The following is a 23144-nucleotide window of genomic DNA, read 5'->3' as shown; positions in this document are numbered from 1 at the left end:
AATGTGTTCATTGATGTGTAACTGCCACTCGCGGAAAGACTAAACGGTGCAAACACAAAACACAGTACATACCCCGTTGACTGGAAGGGAGGATGAAAGGAAATGCCTTGAGGTTACAGTACATCTACCATGCCTTGGAGAGAACCCATTTCTGTGTTCAAAGATTACGGTTGTGGTCATGGTTGTCTTTTCAACTTGGAGGAAGAGGCAGACCATCACATCCAGCTAACTATGTTCACACCATTTGGATCTATTCCGCATCTGCTAGTATTATATGGATGAATCAGCAAAAACGAGTTAATGCTATTATCTCACCACCCAACTCAGGCACCACCAATGTATTAACCTCCCAAGATCAAGGAAATTCGCCTACTCTCCAGTAACTGTAAGGTGGGAGTGCTTTGCTTTACTGAAACATGGCTAGATGGTTCGATAAAAAACGCTGAGATTGAAGATAAAAATATATAGTAATTAGAATAGACTGCAATCGCAAAGGCAGGGGAGTTTGTACTTATGTAAGATCAGAGATTGGGTTCAACTACAGATTTAGATTTAAGCCATGATGAGACTGAAGCTGTGTTGCTGGACATTCTATTACCAAAATGCAAACCCATTATAGTCAGAACCTGTTACAGACTACAAGACCAGTTTATGAATTGTTGGAGGAGACTTGCTCCAACTGTACAGATATTGGTAAGTCAGAGGTTATTGTTACTGGTGATTTTAATACAGACATGCTTAAAAAGGACAATGTTACTTTTAAAGCTTTTAAGAATGGTTTGAATCTGTTTGCCTTACACCAGCCGATTAATGAGCCCACCAGGGTCTGCCCTTCTACCAAAACCATCATTGAACTTGTGTTGGTGTCGGATAGATCAAGGATGTCAAACAGTGGGGATGTAAAATATGGGCTCAGTGATCATCCCATCCTTTTTTGTCGTAGGAAGGTTCAGAAAACAGTTTTTTAATTGTCATAACTCAATAAAAATGTGGTCTATGAAGAACTATAGTGCAGATGCTTTTGTTAATTGTTTGAGCAAATTGGACTGGTTTAGGTGGAAAAGGTGGAAAATGCCTGGGGAATTTTTTTATATAATTGTTTTTAGATGCTGTTGACAAGCTGGCTCCAGATAAACATTTTTTGAATTAAGCAAAGAACAGAACCATGGCTAAACAACAATATTTTAAAGACAATTAAGCTAAGAAATGAACTCTTTCTGGAGTTCAGGAAATCCAAGGCAGATTACGTTTTTATAGACTATAAGAAATTATGAAATGAGGCTAACAGGATGATAGAGAAGGCCAAGAAAGATCGTTTTAATGACAAAATAGGTGAGAACAGGAGCCATCTGAGTAAAATATGGATGTGTCTGAAGCTGTTAGGTTATACTAACAGATTAAAGAACAAAGCTTGAAATCTTAGCCTGGACGTTGGAGGAAAGGTTACATCAGACAAGACCATGGTTGCAGACAGTCAGAAAAGCTACCTAACAACTATAGCTAAGTTACCTTGTCAATCAGGTTGTTATTTAAAATATATATATATTTAACCTTTATTTAACTAAGAACAAATTCTTATTTACAATGATGGCCTACCCCGGCCAAACACGGGCGCCGCTGGGCCAACTGTGCGCCGCCCTATGGGACTCCCAATCACGGCAGGATGTGGTACAGCCTGGATGGGGAGCGTCAATTCTAGCAGTTTCGAGTTTTCATCGAAAAAGTGTCTGAGTCAACTGTGCTAAAGAAGCTGAAAGAACTTAACCATTCCAAAGGAATTGGCCTTGACAACATGAAATCTGCCTGTACATGTGACCTTTTCCTCTATGCAGATACACTACCATAACATCAAATTGATCAGAAACACAGTGTGGTCATTGTTAATGTTGGAAATGATTATTGTAGCTGGAAACGACTGATTTTTAATGGAATATCTACATAGGCGTACAAAGGCCCATTGTCAACAACCATCACTCCTGTGTTCCAATGGCACGTTGTGTTAGTTAATCCTAGTTTATCATTTTAAAAGGCTAAATTGATCATTAAAAACTCCTTTTGCAATTATGTTAGCACAGCTGAATACTGTTGTTCTGATTAAAGAAGCAATAAAACTGGCCTTCTTTAGACTCGTTGAGTATCTGGAGCATCAGCATTTGTGGGTTTGATTACATGCTCAAAATGTCCAGAAACAAATAACTTTCTTCTGAAACTTGTATAAGTCTATTCTTGTTCAGAGAAATGAAGGCTATTCCATGTGAGAAATTGCTAAGAAACTGAAGATCTTGTACAACGCTGTGTACTACTCCCTTCACAGAACAGCACAAACTGGCCCTAACCAGAATAGAAAGAGGAGTGGAAGGCCCCGGTGCACAACTGAGCAAGAGGACAAGTACTAGTTTGAGAAACAGACACCTCACAAGTCCTCAACTGGCAGCTTCATTAAATAGTCCCAGCAAAACACCAGTCTCAACGTCAACAGTGAAGAGGCGACTCCAGGATGCTGGCCTTCTGGTATACCAACCCTTTCGACATCCAAGCATACCCTGAAGACATGCTTTGTCCACCAAGAGCCAATGTAAGAGGGAACACTTGACCATAAGCCGATTCATGATAGGAGTTGTTATGGGCATATTTGATACTTCACTGAATTCATACACAATCAAATATGACTGTATTTATATATTCTCTCTGCTAAGCTACACAATATATGTATATGTAACTCTTTAGTCGGAGGCTCGGAAAGGCTATCTCTCTAGTTCAGGGGTGTCAAACTAATTTGCCTGTGAGCAGTATTTGGTCTTCACAGAGGTCCGGAGGGCCGCACTGAAAATTCTTTACATTTCTTTGCTGTCAAAATGAGCAAAACAATAGTAATCTATAATAAAAAAAGAGAATCGATGCTCCCTGACTATCCAGCTTTTGTTTCGGGATTCTTAGCAACCTGGAAAGAGTGAAGAGATGTAAGTCCAATCAAATTTCTTCAGTTTCCATTTGAGCTCTAGTTGAATGGGCATATATCCTTCTCTGTTGGCTGCGTTTACATAGGCAGCCCAATTTTAATATTTTTTTCCAACTAATTGGTCTTTTGACCAATCACATCAGATCTTTTCACATCAGCCTTGGAGTCATGGCTACATGCACATATGCACCTATCACCACTAAATTTGTCAAACAATTACAACTGAAAGACCACCGATTTATGATCAAGAACATTGTGCTCAAGCTAAGCATGTGAATATCTATTCAGATCAAACTTATGCTGCGGATATTATTCATTAATTTAATTGCAGTGCAATTTACAGTGAATCATTTTGAAGAGAGAGACTTGGGTTTAAATGTAAGACCACCTTATAAAAAGACAAAGAGGCTGCAGAGGCACTGTACTGTGTGTGGTCTCTGACGCAAAAGAAAAGGACAACCTAGCGGGGCAACATAATGCAAGCTAATTGGGAGAAAGGAAACCCGTGACTTGAAGCTTGACATAAAAGGCGGAAGTGCACAAATTTAAAAGTAACAGGTCATATTATTTTTTCAGACTTCTGCAACCAATATTTCTGAGAAGTCTAAAGAAATGAAACATATAGTACCAGTCAGAAGTTTGGAAACACCAACTCATTCTGTCACGCCCCTGACCTTAGATATCTCTGTTTTCTATATATTTTGGTTAGGTCAGGGTGTGACGAGGGTGGATAATCTGTTTTTTTGTTTTTCTAGGGTTTTTGTATGTCTATGTTGGCCTGATATAGTTCCCAATCATTGTCTCTGATTGGGCATCATATTTAGTCAGCCCTTTGCCCACTTTCTGGTGTGGGATCTTGTCTCCAGTTAGGTACCTGTGTGCACACTAGTAGCGTCATGTTTCGGTCGGTCGGTCGTTTGTTTGTTTTGTTTTGGTGAGTTTCAGTTCATTCAAAATATGTGGAACTCTATTCACGCTGCACCTTGGTCTCATCATTACGACTATCATGACACATTCAAGGCATTTTCTTGATTTTTAATATTTTCTACATTGTGGAATAATAGTCAAAACATCAAAACCATGAAATAACACATATGGAATCATGTAGCAACCAAAAATGGTTAAACAAATCAAAATATATTTTAGATTTTAGATTCTTCAAAGTAGACACCCTTTGCCTTGATGAAATCTTTGCACACTCTTCTCTCAAACAGCTTCACCTGGAATGCATTTCCAACAGTCTTGAAGGAGATCCCACATATGCTGAGCACTTGTTGACTGCTTTCCTTCATTCTGCAGTCAAACTCATCCCAATTCATCTGAATTGGGTTGTCATGTGATTGTGGGGGCCAGGTCATCTGATGCAGCACTCCATCACTCTCCTTATTGATCAAATAGCCCTTACACAGCCTGGCGGTGTGTTGGGTCATTGTCCTGATGAAAAACAAATGAGAGTCCCACTAAGCGCAAATCAGATGGGATGGTGTATCACTGCTGAATGCTGTGGTAGCCATGCTGGTTAAGTGTGCCTTGAATTCTAATTAAATCACAGACTGCATCACCAGAAAAGCACCCCCACACCATCACAGCTCCTCCTCCAACCCTCCCTAACCCAGATGACGCTAGGCCAATTGTGCGTCGCCCCACGGACCTCCCGGTCGCGGGCGGCTGCGACAGAGCCTGTGCTGCGAAGCAGTGCCCAAGACCACCCGGGAGACCCACAAATTAACTTTTAACAGGGCACACCTGCTAATTGAAATGCATTCCAGGTGATGATGAAGCTGGTTGAGAGAATGCCAAGAATTTGCAAAGCTGTCATCAAGGCCAAGGGTGGTTACTTTGAAAAATCTCAAATATAAAATATATTTTGATTTATTTAACACTTTTTTGGTTACTACATGATTCAGTATGTGTTATTTCATAGTTTTGATATCTTCACTATTATTCTAACATGTAGAAAATAGTGAAATATAGAAAAACCCTTGAATAAGTAGGTGTGTCCAGACTCGTACTGTATATAGACTCAATAGGAGACAGCATACCATTGTTTCTCCCAGTTCACCTAAATATTACATTGCAGTATATACAATCAGAGGCTTCCTGAGTAATTCTGTTATTTAGACATTACAATACAGTAAATTAGATCGCTGAGCAGTGAGGACCTAATTTCTATTATTCCCTTTATTCAGAATTTCCTAGTAGACTTGCCAGCCTGATAATGGTGAGTGTTCAAACTGAAATTACATTTTGGCTCAGTAATTGGCACCAATCCAAGGTTGTGCCCCTATCATGCCACTCTCCTTGGTACACAGGTGCCAGTCAACTGAAGCTGAAAATAACTGATCTAGATGCAACTTGCTAACTGTCTGTCTATTCCAAGTGTAAATTGCCAACACTGAAGGTAGTGAAGAAACATCAGAATTGGGCTGCCTGTCTAAACATATCCAATGATGTTCCTGTGTAACTTCATGGGGTTAAACAATGCAACACAAAATATGTATCCATGGAAGGATTAGAACAGTGACTGTGCAACAGACGACCAAGGCCACAGAGCGACGGGAGAGAATTCCCCCTCCCTCCCTCCCTCCCTCCCTCCCTCCCTCCCTCCCTCCCTCCCTCCCTCCCTCCCTCCCTCCCTCCCTCCCTCCCTCCCTCCCTCCCTCCCTCCCTCCCTCCCCCTCGCCCTGTCTGGATAGCTTTTGTAATGAACCCATAAATTGGAGAGACACACAGAAATGGCCACAGGTCGGCGGGGCAGAGGGAGAGAGGGGGAGGACGGGACTCATTGCCTCAGACAGGGCAGGGCAGGGCAGGGCAGGGCAGGGCAGGGCAGGGCAGGGCAGGGCAGGGCAGGGCAGGGCAGGGCAGGGCAGGGCAGGGCAGGGCAGGGGATAGATAGATAGATAGATAGATAGATAGATAGATAGATAGATAGATAGATAGATAGATATGACTTCAGTTGGTAGAGGGTAGGATGCTCTATAAATATGGTTAGTAATACATTTGCACTACATAAGGTACAGCCTTGGAACATTCCATCTCGACAGATGAAAGGTCCTGTGGAAGGGAGACTGTTCACAATGGTAGCAGATGGTGGTGCGGGGGGAGGTAGAGGGGGAGGGAGGGTCGCAGGAGAGAGAGGTGGGATATCACACAGATAGATGAGCCCAGACACAACGGTGCTCAAATGTACTGGGACAGCAAACCAAGCAACATTGGTGCTCTTTTCTGGCAGAGGGTGAACTATTAAATATCCACAGTGCGGATACTCATTATTTTACCATTCTAATCATTCCAATGTGTTGCCCGAATACATATTGGTACTGTAATATTCATTAACAGCTCCCACAAATGAGTGAGCTTCAAAATAGAAAGTTGGAATTTTATATCATTTTAATTGCAAGCAAGGATTAATCTGGGGGCTCAGAATTTGGGGAGTTAAACATCTGCAATATTTATAGTTTAATTTGTTTAATTAATGTCAATGCAACTACATTTGATCAAAACATCTGGTGATGAAAGAATTCAGATTTCCCTGTACTGTATGTACAGTATTCATGTTCATTTGGCTAAGATGGAGGTTTAATGACTCTATGGTTATGCTTTGAGACAGTAGCTGTCATACCCTATAACCTTAATGTGTTAGATTGGCACTCAGCACTATGTTTTCACAGTACATTTGGCACCTGGAGCTAGGAATGAGAAGAGAAGTGCACCTGCACATGGGAAATAGGGATAAGGACATAAGGAGATGAGTACTGTTGAAAGGGGTGCTCAATTGCCATGCAGCGATGGTTTAAGCTGCATGAAGGCAAAATGGAGCTTAATACATCAAAGTAATCCTAGCAAGAACATAAATAGTCAAGCCAGAGTTTAAAAACCAAGCCATGAAAACAGTCACAGAACCAAAACAGATAATATCATCAGAGCTCACTTTCATAGCAAAAAAAAAAGCAGCTAGAGCTGAAACTGAACTCATAATACAGAGAGACAAGCTGCAAAAGTGACGTTGAAAAGAAAATAGAGAAAAATACTGTGAGAAGCTTGAGTTTGAATGTGAGCCCTTGTTGCTGTTAACTCGGTTGCCATGATGGACGGGGCCAGCCAGGACCCAGGTAACAGCAATGCGGGTAGCAACACCACGGTGATGCTGTTTAAGCATGCTGTATTCTCTGCCACCATTGTGTCTGTCTGGTCTGCCGATACAGGTGTCTGCTTCATCTAGACGGCATCACCATTCTCCACCCTTCCAGTCTTTTCTCACAATTTCCATCATGGATGGTGACAATGATAATGGAGGAAACTCCCTCCAGTCAATATTTTCACCAATGCTTTCAAATTTGTGATGGGAAGTGCTCACTTCAGGAGAAGGGTGGAGAATTGTGACCCATCCCTACAGTACAACCCCAGAGACCTCACACACTGCCACGTACCAAAGAGAGAGAGAGATATAGACTCCTCCTCCCTGATGACCTCGCCCTAACACACACAGTCCTCTAGCTGTACTCCTCATTGGTGTGTGTGTGTTTTGTGGATATCTATGAGACCACCTCTAATCATCCTTATTGATTATCAATATCTACTCATGGTAACCACTCATCTAATAAGATGACTCAGGTAATGGAACTTCTAATGGTTTTCCTGCTCTATTACAGTACATGACATTGATCATGCCAGTGTAATCATGGCTGTGTTTTCTCCAGGCATCTTTATGTGTCTGGGTTTAAAGTGACCTTGAGCCAGCTGGGATGTTAAGACAGCAAAAAAAAGGGCATTCAATGTCATGTCCCTGCACAAGATAAAACTGGGGCCATCTTCTTGTGGAAATAAATACAGTGAAATCTTCCTTTTTTCCTGAAGCGTAATGGTCTGTATATTACATCTCCTCAGGGACATTAGAGTCTTTGTTTAATAAATCTCTCTCTCCGGGGTGTGGCAATTTGTTCTCTCCTGACACTGTTTCAGTTCTGGGCTAGTCAGCTGGAAGCAGACACAGTAAATCTCATCCCTGCCACAGGAGAAATGGACTTTTCTATTCCAAGGCTTACCATTGGCATCCTGCTGGGTCTGAGAGGGTACTGCCATATAGGGGTCCCTGTTATCTGAGGGCATGGGGGTGTCCGCCTGCTCCACCATGCCGCCCCGACCCAGTGGTCCTCCTGCAGGGGGATGGGCCGTGGTGGGGAATGGGAGGGTGGGATGGTCTGCCGGGCACAACACATGTTAAACTCTCCTCACACTCTCTCTCACACAGATGTGCATACGCACACACACCCACACACACTCGAGGAGCAGATGGGCTGTGCGAAGCTACAAGACAGTGTGCCTGCCTAGTGAGGTGACCCTGGACAACTGATTACTGGACTCTGTATCTCCAGGGAGCTGTGGCCTTGCAGGAAGGGAGAGATAGAGAGTCTCTGAGGAGAGGAGAACCTTTCCTCACTCACATGTCATGCTGCCGCGGGCAAGAACTGAACCACCTCTCACACAATCACCTCAGGGAAGTATACCTTTGATATGAGGAGCAAGAAAAAGCCCTATCCCTCCCTAACAATCCTCCCTTCTCTTCACGTCCCAGGTTCTGCTCTACCCGTTACGTTTCAATGTCAATCTATCAGCTATATTTAGTAGAGCGCTTTGTAAAAAGACCAACTTCAAGACTAAATTAATTACGAGGAGTAAGATATTAATGTCCTCTAACCTAAATTACCCTTCGGATTACACTCCTTAATGAAACCCTGCACTGCTGGTCTATCGCTGGCCACAGTTTAAACAAGACTAAAATTAGACCCTACCATACTCCGTTATTTTGCTATGTTGTATCAACATCAATATTCGTTCCACCTCCGCCTTAAGTTCCAGTCTGTATATTTTGGTGGCGCCTCTGACAATAAAACCATATAAATCACATTATCATCCCCACGTCGCTCCTGTTTAGAGCAATAATTTGAGGCTACTCCCAGGCGGTGAGCGGCCATACTGTAATCAACAGCTCGTATGTTAATCAGGCCAGCTCACAGTAAACCATTTTAACACGCTTTCTCATGAGTGGTGGTTGCGGATAGAGAGGCTGGTGGGGGAGGGGGAGCAGTGGTAGGGGGCCGGGATTGTTGCTGTTGGTCTTCCATGCGCAACAGCCCCGCAGCCTCCGCGTGGCAATCATTAAAATGATTTATTTAACAATGCACCGTGGGCTAAGAGATTAGCGTGACAGGACTATTTTATCATTCATTTTCCACAGCCAGGGGAAGTGCAATTCAGGCAGATGACACACATACGGAGTCGGAGGATCAGCTCCTTGGAAAAGAAAATCCTAAACTGCCGACTTGTGCTGATACCTTTTTTATAAATTAATTAGAGGCAGTGGCTTGTCTGGGGGGGCATTTGCAGTTACATTTAAATATTATATCAACAGTCTGTGTCGGAACCTGAAATGCTTGGGTTTGACTGCGTCTAAAACACAGTCAGACCTTGGGGTGAATAAACACACTACTGTTGAGCTGCATTGAAATAGCAATGCAATAGTATTTGACCCGAAATCTGACAGGAAGAAATGGGGGAAATGGGGGAGAAACACATGGGGTTGAAAAGAAGGAGTGTGGAGGGGTATTTCTGGAATGACTTCAAAACAATTGCTATTCTTGTCATTCCTTATGGGAGTGTGAATCTTGTACAGCTCAAGTGTGATGTGTGAGGTGCAATGGAAGACTGTGACATCACTGCAGGCTAACCAATACTGTTTATCATTTTTCTTCATAAGCCTGGGGGGGTAAATGGTTTCAATCAACCAGCACCAAGAATCAAGCATAAACACACTCGATCGTGTAAGTGTGGAATTTAATCATGCAGTCTGTCTGCGTGTGTATTCATGCTGTAGCCTAAACTAGTGGTATTGTGCAGCACGGCTGTGGGTTTGTATGAAAAATGTGGCCGCTTCTTATGTTAGCCTTTGTCAACAACCCTCCATCTTTTCCACGTGCCCCTGATGAGTCTAGTCAACCACAGTGAACCTCGGAGGCCTTTTCTATTAAAAACAAGATCCATCCAATTAGGGAAAAAAGGTCAGGACAAATCAATACTATTGCATTGCAGTCTAGGGATCTTTCACAGTAGAGCAGGCCAGGGCAGGAGGAGGGTGGAGGGGAGAGAAGGTCTGGACTCTGAACACTAGGGAGTGGATTTAGGGAGGGCGCTAGAAGCTACAGTACTACACGTTAAAACAGACTGGGGGAAAACCAAAGTAAACTGACCATGGCGAGCCCTTTCATGACCATGAGGACTGGACTGAACATCTACAGAAAGAAAAGGAATGAATTCAATTAAAGCGCAGTTCGTTTAGTCACCTGTGAAATAGTGGGCAGGGCTTAATTTCGGGGTGAGAGCAAAGAATTGATAGAAGTGAAGAGCTGAAAATAATTAAGGTTGAGGGTAGGTATCATCTTGTTAATTTAGTGTGGTTACTTACCGTTGAGGGCCACAAACGTATCTAAAAAGTCAAAGGAAAGATGTGTCAATGTTTTCAAAGAGCAAAAGCTAAACCTGCAAGAGGAATGATACATTGGCATGATCATTCAATAGCTTTTCATTCATCTCTCTAAAGTAATTGAAGATCGTAACTGAAGATAAGAATTATTATCCATTGTGATTTATTGTGCTTCTCTGGTTAAAGGATTGTGAAGTGCTTGTTTTCTTGTTTTCTTGTAATTAATTGCTATTAACCAGAAACTAACACAGAGCTATGTGCTCTACTCTAGTCTATACAAACAATTGTTGTGTAAGCCTCTTTAGTGATGTATTTTTATTTTATTTAACCTTTATTTAACTAGGCATGGAGCTGTGTGTGTGTGTGTGTGTGTGTGTGTGTGTGTGTGTGTGTGTGTGTGTGTGTGTGTGTGTGTGTGTGTGTGTGTGTGTGTGTGTGTGTGTGTGTGTGTGTGTGTGTGTGTGTGTGTGTGTGTGTGTGTGTGTGTGTGTGTGATGTGTGTATTTTCTGCTGTTTGTGGCGGGGTGAAAGACCTGTCCCTATCCTGTAGGACAGAGGCGGCACATTGAGCCCAGATCAACAGGGAAGAGGCCTGCTTACTTTGGCAGTCTCCCAGTCCATCTGTGTTGCCATGCTCCACGTCCTGCTCGAAGGCCGATCTGCATAATTAACAGAGACATCATGGTGAAATACTGAGCACAGGCCTGGACAGATCTGGACTCACACAGGATGAGCACAGGCACAATCAGCCAGGAGGACAACCCTACTATATACCATCACTATCGATATAGGTCTACGGTCCAATAATCTAATCACACACATCGGGACCAGCGGCCAGGCCAATGAGGAGGAAGGAAGGTGGACACTAGGGCAGCGGAAGCTCTAGTGAAAGAGATGCCATTTTCTCTCAGTCATGCTCAGCTCAGAGCCGACTTTCCTGAAGGACCACCAACCATGCAGTGAAACAGAGCAGCCAACTGTCAGAGAGATTACAGTTACGGATGACAGCCCACACTCCGTAAATCACTGCTCACAATCAGAACGAGGATCATGCTCGACGACACAGGCCAGTCTACAAGGCTTCAAACCAGAAGATGGATCTTAATCAAATCATTTTGAAATGCACAACAAAATCCATCTCTTGGTATCTCCTAATCTGCTAATCTGATTTGCCTATCATAGACACATAGTCACGAACCAGACGCACAGTTGCATGAACAAAACCTTAAAACCTTTCCACACACATTCTGCATAGTTTTTAATCTGATCTCGATTTATCTAGCATTGGCTTTCTCAGGGAATACGCAAGAGGGAGGTGCAAGTGGGAACCTGTTATTATACGATAGTACAGGTGTTAGCATGGGGAGGAATAGTCAACAGCAGAACCACATCATATGCAAGCTGGTCAGGGGGAATATGCAGGTGACGAGGGACCAATCTGTTTTCAGACATTAAAAGAGGCATCTTGACATGAAAGATCTGGAAAATCATCCCCCAAGTCCAGATGGTTGTGGAGAGGGAAGAGAGAGGGGGAGAGAGAGAGGGGGAACGAGAGAGGGGAAAGAGAGAGAGAGTAAGCGCGTGACAGGGAGTTGTGAGAGGGGGGGTAAGAGAGAGGGGGGGTAAGAGAGAGGGTGGTAAGAGAGAGAGAGAGAGAGAGAGAGAGAGAGAGAGAGAGAGAGAGAGAGAGAGAGAGAGAGAGAGAGAGAGAGAGAGAGAGAGTAGGGGAGAGAGCGAGAGAGAGATGGAGCGAGAGAGAGAGAGAAACTGAGTCTCTCCAGGGCCTGTTTGTATTAAGGCCTTTTGTTAAACACTGGGACATGTCCGTCCAAATGCTATCAATAGCTCGCCACAAAACCAACAGATAATAGCTCTCGAATCCCCACTCACTCACTTCTAAATATTGTACAGTAAAAAGTGAGGTCATCTAACCTCCTAATGCCTCTGTCTACTCAATTTCCAAAGTGGAAACTCAATCAGAACAGTCGAGAGGCCCGGGCTTTAGGAATTATAATAGGATATCGTAATGTAGCATGCGAGACCAATCATTTGCCTGGGATTAAATTCATTTAACATCAAAAGCTGTTCCTTTATTATGACTTCATCTGTAAAATTGGTTTCCACCCACAGAAACCTCACATGCTGTTTGTTCCAAATGCATCTCGTTCTGTGTCATAAACATAGCTACAAATTATGGTGACCATCAACCCCCTCCTCGCAAACCCATGTTCCAGTCTCAGTCCCAGCCTCAGCGCCAGAGCAAATATCCCTTTCCTTCCATCAGCCTTTCCAATGGCCATTTCAGCTAGAAGAAAATATAGAGCACCACTAAAAATGTGACTAATCATAGAAACTGCAACTGTATAGATAGAGTGAAGTCATTGAGGTCACCAGTCAACACATGGCACAGATCGTATTATGACTACTGTATATGATAGTGGAATGAGCAGGAACATACTTTGGGTCGAGCACCACCTGTCTGCATGCTCCTTCGGACACCCAGCCACAGTAGGGATCCCTGGAGGCAATACATGATCTGGAGGAAACACACCACAGACACACACAGCTGTCATCACAGTGTGTATCTTCACAGCCTTTCTTTTACTTTCCTGATGACTGATTAGTTATGACATTACAAATGCATTACAAAAGCCCTGAATCTAAGAGGATGGATGGATGCAGGGTTTTATTTCTGAACCTACTTCTTGCATTTGCCATGCCTCTCACAGCGAGAGAGCGGCACCTTGACCACACAGGAGGTGAAGGCCACAAACAGAGAGTGGCCCTGGTTGTCGATCTGCATGCTGACGATACGTTTGTCATCCACTCCATCGATGCTGCACCTGGATGAGGAGTTAGCGACAAGAGTTAGCGACAAGGCAGAGAGAGAGACAGACAGACAGATGAATGGCATGAGTTGTCAACACTAACAGAGCACTTAAAACAGCTCCAGTCTTTGTTGATAGGAGCTCAAAGCCCCACCAAAGCCTCTTTGTCTGCGGGGTATAAGAGAGCCCCACGCTAATCCCCCTGTGCAGAGCATCCATCTACCCCAGAGGAGGGATTTACCTCCAGCCCTGCATTAGAGCCCTCAATTAGAGTCCATCTACACTATGTAATGAGCGGTGGGCAAACCCAGATCCTGATCCAACCCAGCAAGTCAGCGCTATCCACTCAGACCAGATGGTTGCGGGCCAGAGACTGCTCTGCCCATGCTACAAAGACAGGGTGAGAGGGAAAGAGGGGGCTCATACTTTATTCCAGACCCACCCATGTCACGTGACACTATGATGTTGGATAACAAACGCCCGTCACCTTGAAAGCCCTGCCTCTCATCCCCGCTCTCGAATTCTACCCCATCATCAGGCCTGTCAAGTAAATATTTGCATTGGCAAGGCCCAGGCATATTTTTCGCTCATTTACTTCCATTCCAAATATTTCAAAAGCCCCTTCATAATATATTAAGGAGAGATCTCAGTCTGGCTTTAAAGACTAACACAGTCCCTCTCTGTTTTCTTTAATCATCCTGCATTTGTAAGAGTAAAGCCTTGCGGTCTGAGCCCCCGTTACTGAAGCTCAGGGCCGGCTCTTTAATATAAGAGCTGTGGTCAGTGCGTGTAACCTGATGAAATGCTTTAAATGATAGAGTAGCCATGTGGTGGGCTGGGGTAGTGCTGCTGGTTTAGTTAGCATGGCTGGCTAATGGAATACACACTTATCCCGGTTATACACGTTGAGCTCCTCCAGAAAGAGACTGTCATTCAGCAAACCGCTGTTCATCTTGGCCAGGAATTTCAGAATGATCCCCTTCTCCGAGCCCAGGAAAACGACAGTGTGATTCCGATAGGGTCCCGCAGCGTTGTCCACAGAGATCCGGGTGAGCCGGTATCTGGAAGGGATATGAAGTACCGTGAATAACACATTTATGGATTTCCTGATTTAATTTTTGAGGCTGAACTCCACTGAGTGTTATCTAGAAGAATATCCAATTACATTTCGACCATGGAGCTCCTAGTGTTATCACAAGGATGTATAATTTGCAGATCCATATGCAAATACATTTTCATAGCTATTCATTCAGTGAGATGGAAATGATTAAAGACATTATTCAGTCATTTAAGGACTCCACATCCCCTCCATCTGGCTGTTTAAAGACATCTCTTCTTTACAAAGGGTCACAAGATATAAAACAGATGCCTGAACACTGGAAGATAGAAAACAATGCCTGAACGCTGGAATGAGAGCACAAGATGATTTTACATTTACCGGAGTAAATGCACACATCACAATCAAATTAATGAGAAGAGGCCTTCTCTCCCACTCAGACTGTTTGGTTTGAAATGACATTGAATGTCTGCGTTCACTATGCCGATGCTTTTGTACCATAAACAATAACATCAAGTATTACATGGTTCTGTCCTATTAAGAATAACAACAACCTCAAGTACTATCCCCATGATTTTGTCCCATAATGGGAAATCTTAAGAGGGACAATCTACAGATTGTGACTGGCTAGGTGCTGGAACCTACTGTACATCAGGGAACGGAATAGGTTTTCATAGTTGATAGGATTTGATAGTCCACTCCAATTTGTAACAAAAGCTTGAATTCATAGATGTCCCTTTGGGGAATAGATGAGATGAAGTCCTATTACAGAGTCAGTTTGCAGTTGACTTCCTGTGTCAGAGTCATACTACACACAGAGGCTGTGACATAGATACTAAAACCGCTTCTCCACCATATGCCCTCATAAAAGTGACTGCTTTAGGCTTGTAAAATGCTTTTAACTGCTGACATTGCATGTAACATAACACTTTGCTATGTGCCCTGCCGTTTAAATCACAAATGTTACGGCGATGTATTTATGTAAAGATTCCACCGGTTATTACAAATAGTAATGCATAATGCACGCATGACGTTGATGAAGTCCACCCACAACCCAGACCTACCTAGCAAGCTAGCTAGCGTACCATCCTAGCTAGTGATGCTATACTCACCGCACCATGGTCTTGAGAAACCAGGGCCTGTTAGCGATAGAGGGCACAGCTTCATCCATGAGAGGGTGCTGCTTGATGAAGTTCAGGGTGTCGTCAGGGAACTCGTTGGACACCTTGTACTTCTCTAAGGACGACGTGCCAGCACAGCACCCGGGCCTAAAGTGGATGAAAGCAGCAGGGAATCAAACAGGTGAGAGTCCGAGAGTGGCCATTTGATCTCTTTATAAGGGCAGAGGAGCAGAGGACAGGGGCCCTGTAAAAGTGAAGCTGCCTTTGATAGGAGATCCGCACAAAGACATCTCACCTCTCGACAGCCATAAAAAAAAGAGTTTTACTGTACTACGCGACACCCAGGCCAAAGATTCCACCAGGTTATCCACAGTGAATTCAATCTCTTTTCCAAGGTAGACGCTGCAGAATGCAATAAGGTCTACAGTACATAAAGAGAGCACCAGAGGCACATCAGTCGGGGAGACGATGACACATGGCATGTCTGCTGCTGCAGAGGAGACAGTTTAAAAAAAACTGGGCAACATTGTGAAAACTCCCTTCTGTTTGTCTGCTGATAACGTTGACAGAAATGAAATTGAATAAACGAGACGTGGATTTCCGATCTCATTAACACCTGACCTTGCTTTACACAAACACATCATTTTATGCTAATCACCAGGGGTGGTATCCTGTTGCTCGCCACATCATCAGCCATATGGGGATATACACCACTTACGATCCCCCTCCACAGATCTCGGTTTGTAGAGGAAAAGAGCTGCTCTTTGCTGGGTAATTAGGAACGCAGAGATGGAGATTTATCAAGCTGGTGCATTTCGTAGAAGTAGGCAGCCATCTGGAATATGATCTCATGCTTTGTTTGCTGATATTGAGCGTCTTTCATGCTGCGGGTGTGGCTTTGTTTGTGTGTGGGAGATGGGGGGAGCATACCTTGGTTTTGGAACTTTATCCTCAGGAACAGGTGTCCAGGTGGAATCAGGAGACTTCTGCTCTTTGAAACGTCCCATGAACGCACTGGCCACCTCAGCCATGTCATAGGCGCAGACGGCCGACCCAGGAATGCTGTATAAACATCCCACCCCCCCAAACAAACAAAAAAAATCCTCAGTCCGATTGTTAGGACCACTCTGTGCAAACTGTGCATAGCATAGCTCTGAATCACTATTTCCCAGTCATTTCTTATGGGCATTTCAGCTGCCTTGGCATTAAGAGACAGCATGTACAAGGACAGGATTGTGACGGTTACAGAGCTGTTATTCTGTTAACCTCGTGGCCAAGGCTGTACATCTTAGTAATCAGCCAGCGTTGGCTATGTACAGAGCGAGAGGCAAGCCATGCTGCCAAGGAACTTGGTTAAATGAATGGCTAATAAATCCTGAATGCTACCTCTAGTCAAAATCTGTTCCCTCTCATTTCGCTCGCTAACTGCGATTCATGCCCGGATCAAATTCGCTTATAGAAATTCCAAGCCGCTTCATTGACGTTTAATGCCCATTAAACCATGCTCAATTGCATTGTCACAAGCAATTGTCTTATTGCCTAAAAACCACCATAAAATGGGAATTACAATATGTAGCAGCTCTACTGCTCATTTGTAATTTCAATTTAGATAAAAACCCACACTTAAATGATTCAACGTTCTCAATATGAATAACGCAGGAATGACATTACGCACCTGACCAAAGGGCACACAACTATTGTGACAGTGAATTACACGCTGGGGTGGCCTGGGAAATTGATTTCCGTCTGTGTGTCTGTCGGCCCTCGTACCTGTTGTAAGGTGTGGAGAAGGTTGCCATGACAACGTCGCGTCCGTTGATGTGGATGACGTCGGTGACGGCCTGCAGAATGTTGAAGTAGAAGTGGGAGTCTCCTGGGATGGAGCAGTTGAGACGGGTCTTGAGGAAGGACGTCCACTGTTTCTCCAGAACTCTCTGGGAGCCGCCCCGGTCGTTCTTACACACCCTGGCCACACGGGGGAACACCACCTGCACAACGCACACACACTCAGTGGATATTTCAGACACACCCAGTTTCAAGTTTTAAGTTTTAGCAGTCTTATGCACGGGATACACATGACATACACCGTCCAACAAAACACCCTACTTGCAGTTTCCTGTCAACAATGCGACATCATCAAGAAATAATAAAAGGTAAGAAAATGAACATAAAGTAAATGGCTCAGTAGAATATAATAAACATTTTAGCATAAGCATAATACAGGAAGGGAAAATGTATAGTCCAACTTTTACACGTGTTTTGGGGGAAGGGGGATTGGGGTTTGAAATTGTGCAGTGAGTGCACGTGTGCTATGGAATGGAGAATCCGAGCAGGTGGTCAGTCCAGTTCAAGTGGCCAGCTCAATTTCTTCAGCCGCCTTAGGAAGTAGAGATGCTGTTGCACCCTCTTGACCAGAGTGGTCCATGACAAGTCCTGGGTGATGTGGACACTGAGGACCTTAAAACTGCTGACTCACTCCACTGCAGTCCCGTTGATGTGGATCGGGACATGTTCCTTCCTCTGGTTCCTGAAGTCAATAATCAACTCATATATTTTGCTGACATTTACACCACACACCTGTTGTCTGGCTGTTCTCCTTATTCCCCAACCAGCTCACTCACAGAAGGTACAGCTTATTACTATTCGGTCTCCATAACTAGGAAAATCTCTTAGACCAGAGCCATGGTCTTGTAAATATGAATCATGCATAAATATACAATAGCACACATTATTAATGACTGTGGAACTTCTTACATTTCAGATTGTCAAAAGAAACTCCAGTTCATCAATCAAAAAGTACCATTCCTCTACCACAAATTATCAACCAAACCACTTTGCGCTCTACTCCACATGCTTCGTTATATTGATATCCCTTTCAAAATAACCAGAGAATTTCACTTGGTATTCATGTGCAGTACAATATGTCAGTCGAAATTGGGTGAATACCCCCCACCCCCCACCCGCCCCCATTTAATCAAAAATACATAATGTTTATATAATTATATAATTTCCTTGTAGGTACCCAATTAAACCTTCTCCATGCAAACTGAAATGAAAGAAATAATCCAAACATCTTTCATATCCCTCTGGTTTAAAACCTTGAATGAAGAATAAAGTAATTTTCCTTTCCTCTCTTTTCCTGTCTGTCTCATTTCGGAGAAAAACTTCGAAACGCTTTGAGGAAACAGCACGTGTGAGCAACAGGTCAAACAGTAGCACGGACATGCAAGTCAGAGAATATATTTAGACTTCAAAATGACTTTCCAGACGGTTTTGTTTTTCAACTATTTTTAGGCCTACATCCTGCAAATGTTTTTCTGTATCGAAAAAGGTTGACCATTTTGGTCTTGCTGAACGCCCTTCCAGATACTTGATACACCCACTTCCTGTTTACTTCCCAAAGCGCTTCCTTTCTCTCCTGTTTAGCAGGAAGTAGCCCCGATTCGAGCAGAAGAAAAGGGACAGACAACCCCAATCAGCTTACCTTTCCCATTGTGTTGTACTCCATGGCAATTTCTCGATAGAAGAAGTAGATGAAGTCACCGTAGTTAACTGCCTGTACAAAATACGGCTCTGGAAAAAAAGAAGGCATATCATCACAAAACAGATCAGACACCTAATTTTACACCCAATACCTAAAGTATCAATCACAGTGTGCAGTGAGGCACAGCCCAGGTACAGCACAGGGAGTAGCTCAATCCATCATCTCTATTAGGGGGCTATTTACATGTTGGGGGGAATGAGGGTTCTCCCCATTCAGTTTTGACAACCTGGTCATGTTCTTTTCGTTCCCAAGGGGCAGCCAATTTCCTGAGTACATAACTGCTATGGGACTGGTTGTGAGAGTGACAGCATCAAATAAAGTGTGTTGCAATAGCAAATCATCCCTCAAATCACCCCCCTTTCACTCTAACTCTGATTTGTTTTCCAACCCGTCATTCATTGTCCATGTTATCACCTCTCTCAACCCTCAGGTCTATATATCCGATGGCTCTCCTCACCTTTGAGACACTTGGAGTCATGTTTGACAGTGCGCAAAGTTGGGCTATCTCCAAGGCTACGATAAATGACAGCATCAATCGCTAGGAAATCTGTTACTGTTGCGGAGTAGAGCTTTCCATCTGGAGGGAGAAGAGAGAGGGAGAGGGATAAGAAGTCAACCGCCATACCAGTCATGGGCCAAACACACAAACAAACACTCAAAGATGCTGATGTTGATCACTGGATGCACAAACATGTAGAGAAACCAAGACGAGAGAAATGGATACACACAGAAACCTTAGGCTCATTGACAGAAAACAAACAAACACACACACATGCTCCTCGATGCGAACAGTATCCGCAGCGAGGATGAACTCAGCTCCCCAGGTTCAAATGGATGGCTGCATTGGAAACTTTAACTACATACAGTAATTGAACAACATGGTCTCAGAGCAGTGGTGGAAAAAGTACCAAATTCCCATACTAAGTAAAAGTATAGATACCTTAATAGAAAGTTACTCAAGTAAAAGTAAAAGTCACCCAGTAAAATATTACTCGAGTAAAAGTCAAAGTATTGGGTTCTAAATATACTTAAGTATCAAAAGTAAATGTAATTGCTAAAATATACTTAAGTATCAAAACATAAAGGTATAAGTAATTTCAAATTCCTTCTATTATGCAAAGCAGGGGGCATCATTTTCTTGTTTTAAAAATGTATGGATAGTCAGGGACACACTACAACACTCAGACATGAATTACAAAAGATGTATTTGTGTTTAGATGGCATATTAAGATGGCGCCGGAGAAGATGGGTGACTTTTTACGTGTCCCCAACCAATTGTTTATTGTTCGTTTCTTTGCATTGTTAATACTTATTTTTTTACTTATTTTGTACATAATGTTGCCGCTACCGTCTCTAATGACCGAAAATAACTTCTGGACTTCAGGACTGCGATTACTCAGAAAACGTTTTTTCCTTTGACGAGTCTGACGAGCACGATGAGAATGATATCCTGCTCTCCCGGGAACAGGCCCAGATACCCGTGATTTGCGTGAAGCCTTCTAAGAATTTGTAGGGGATCCCCCAATAAACCCCCACTTCCTTCCATTCTGCTAGTAAATATGCAATCTTTGGAAAATAAAATAGATGACCTACGCGGAAGATTAAACTACCAACGGGACATTCAAAACTGTAAACACTATCATTATACGCTGTACCAGCAGGATAGAACAGGGGCGTCTGGTTAAGATAAGGGGCGACGAACTATGTATTTTTGTAAATAACAGCTGGTGTATGATATCTAAGGAAGTCTTGAGCTATTGCTCGCCTGAGGTATTTTTCATAGCTGTTTTACATACCGCCACAGACTAAGGCAGGCACTAAGACCGCATTGAATGAGTTGTATTCCGCCATAAGCAAACAAGAACACGCTCACCCAGAGGTGGTGCTCCTAGTAGCAGGGGACTTTAATGCAGGGACACTTAAATCCGTTTTACCAAATTTGTATCAGCATGTTAAATGTGCAACCAGAGGGGGAAAAAAAACTCTGGAACCCCTTTTTTATTTGATTTATTTCACCTTTATTTAACCAGGTAGGCTAGTTGAACTTGTTCTCATTTGCAACTGCGACCTGGCCAAGTTAAAGCATAGCAGTGTGAACAGACAACACACAGAGATGCATACAAAGCTCTCCCTCGCCCTCCATTTGGCAAATCTGACCATAATTCTATCCTCCTGATTCCTGCTTACAAGCAAACATTAAAGCAGGAAGCACCAGTGACAGTAAAAAAGTGGTCAGATGAAGCAGATGCTAAGCTACAGGACTGTTTTGCAAGAACAGACTGGAATATGTTCCGGGATTCCTCCAATGGCATTGAGGAGTACACCACATCTGTCATTGGCTTCATCAATAAGTGTATCGATGATGTTGTCCCCATGATGTACATACCCCAACCAGAAGCCATGGACTACAGGCAACATCTCACTGAGCTAACGGCTACAGCAGCCGCTTTCAAGGAGCGGGACTCGGACGCTTATAAGAAATCCCGCTATACTCTCCTACGAACCATCAAACAGGCAAAGCGTCAATACAGGACTAAGATCGAATCATGCTACAACGGGTCTAACGCTCGTCGGATGGGGCAGGGTTTGCAAACCATTACAGGCTACAAAGGGAAGTACAGCCGAGAGCTGCCAGATGAGCTAAACTACTTCTATGCTCGCGTCGAGGCAAATAACACTGAAACATGCATGAGAGCACCAGCTGTTCCGGAAGACTGTGTGATCACGCTCTGCGCAGCCAATGTAAGTAAGACCTTTAAACATGTCAACATTCACAAGGCCGCAGACTGATTACCAAGGCGTGTACTGCGACCATGCGCTGACCAACTGTAAAGTGTCTTCATTGACATTTTCAACCTCTCCCTATCTGAGTCTGTGATACCATAATGTTTAAGCAGACCACCATAGTCCCTGTGCCCAAGAACACTAAGGTAACCAGCCTAAATGACTACCAACCTGTAGCACTCACGTCTGAAGCCATGAAGTTCCTTGAAAGGCTAGTCATAGCTCACATCAATACCATTATACTAGAAACGTGTATCACTAGCCACTTTAAACAATGCCAATTAAATATTATGTTTACATACCCTACATTACTCATCTCATATGTATATACTGTACTCGATACCATCAACTGCATCTTGCCTATGCCGTTCTGTACCATCACTCATTCATATATCTTTATGTACATATTCTTCATCCCTTTACACTTGTGTGTATAAGGTAGTTGTTGTGAAATTGTTAGATACTACTGCATTGTCGGAACTAGAAGCACAAGCATTTCGCTACACTCGCATGAATATCTGCTAACCATGTGAATGTGACAAATGTAATTTGATTTGATTTGATTTGAAACCCTAGACCCACTCCTATTTGCATGTCCCCCCAACAGATCCACAGATGATGCAATCTCAATTGCACTCCACACTGCCCTTTCTCACCTGGACAAAAGGAACACCTATGTGAAAATGCTATTCAATGACTACATCTCAGCATTCAATACCATAGTGCCGTCAAAGCTCATCAATAAGCTACAGACCCTGAGACTAAACACCTCCCTCTGCAACTGGATCCTGGACTTCCTGACGGGCCGCCCTCAGGTGGGAAGGGTAGGTAACAACAGATACGGCACGCTGATCCTCAACGCAGGGGCCCCTCAGGGGTTCGTTCTCAGTCCCCTCCTGTACTCCCTGTTCACTCATCACTGCACGGCCAGGCACAACTCCAACACCATTATTAAGTTTGCCAGTGACACAACAGTGGCAGGCCTGATCACCGACAACGATGAAACAGCCGAGACCTGGCCGTGTGGTGCCAGGACAACAACCTCTCCCTCAAAGTGATCAAAACAAAAGAGATGATTGTGGATTACAGGAAAAAGAGGACCGAGCACGCCCCCATTCTCATCGATGGGGCTGTAGTGGAGCAGGATGAGAGCTTCAAGTTCCTTGGTGTCCACATCACCAACAAACTAACATGGTCCAAGCACACCAAGACAGTCGTGAAGAGGGCACGACAAAACCTATTCCCCCTCAGGAGACTGAAAAGATTTGACATGGGTCCTCAGATCCTCAAAAGGTTCTACAGCTGCACCATCGAGAGCATGGATTACATGCTGGTTGCATCACTGCCTGTTATGGCAGCTGCTCGGCC

The 23144-nt window shown here is 43.6% G+C and overlaps 1 protein-coding gene across 4 annotated transcripts in view; it reads right to left on the bottom strand.

The window, feature by feature from the left end:
* The window catches only part of LOC124035972 (semaphorin-6A-like), a 112035-nt gene that overhangs the window by 8453 nt on the left and 80438 nt on the right, over positions 1-23144 (bottom strand). Inside the window, exons 8-19 of one of the 4 annotated variants that reach the window (XM_046349977.1) lie at positions 19450-19569; positions 18933-19021; positions 17219-17436; positions 16379-16510; positions 15440-15595; positions 14158-14331; positions 13145-13285; positions 12901-12978; positions 11043-11101; positions 10425-10445; positions 10210-10251; positions 8008-8163 (exon numbers count right to left, since the gene is read on the bottom strand). In XM_046349977.1, coding sequence (XP_046205933.1) covers positions 8008-8163; positions 10210-10251; positions 10425-10445; positions 11043-11101; positions 12901-12978; positions 13145-13285; positions 14158-14331; positions 15440-15595; positions 16379-16510; positions 17219-17436; positions 18933-19021; positions 19450-19569 — 1386 coding nt within the window. The remainder of the gene's footprint in view (positions 1-8007; positions 8164-10209; positions 10252-10424; positions 10446-11042; positions 11102-12900; positions 12979-13144; positions 13286-14157; positions 14332-15439; positions 15596-16378; positions 16511-17218; positions 17437-18932; positions 19022-19449; positions 19570-23144) is intronic. The other 3 variants (XM_046349979.1, XM_046349978.1, XM_046349980.1) reach the window with 3 other exon arrangements.

Source organism: Oncorhynchus gorbuscha, linkage group LG05 (assembly GCF_021184085.1).
Source record: "Oncorhynchus gorbuscha isolate QuinsamMale2020 ecotype Even-year linkage group LG05, OgorEven_v1.0, whole genome shotgun sequence".
Taxonomy (NCBI): domain Eukaryota; kingdom Metazoa; phylum Chordata; class Actinopteri; order Salmoniformes; family Salmonidae; genus Oncorhynchus; species Oncorhynchus gorbuscha.
Note: the sequence above shows the minus strand (reverse complement) of the source record. Positions and strands in the feature narration are given on the sequence as shown.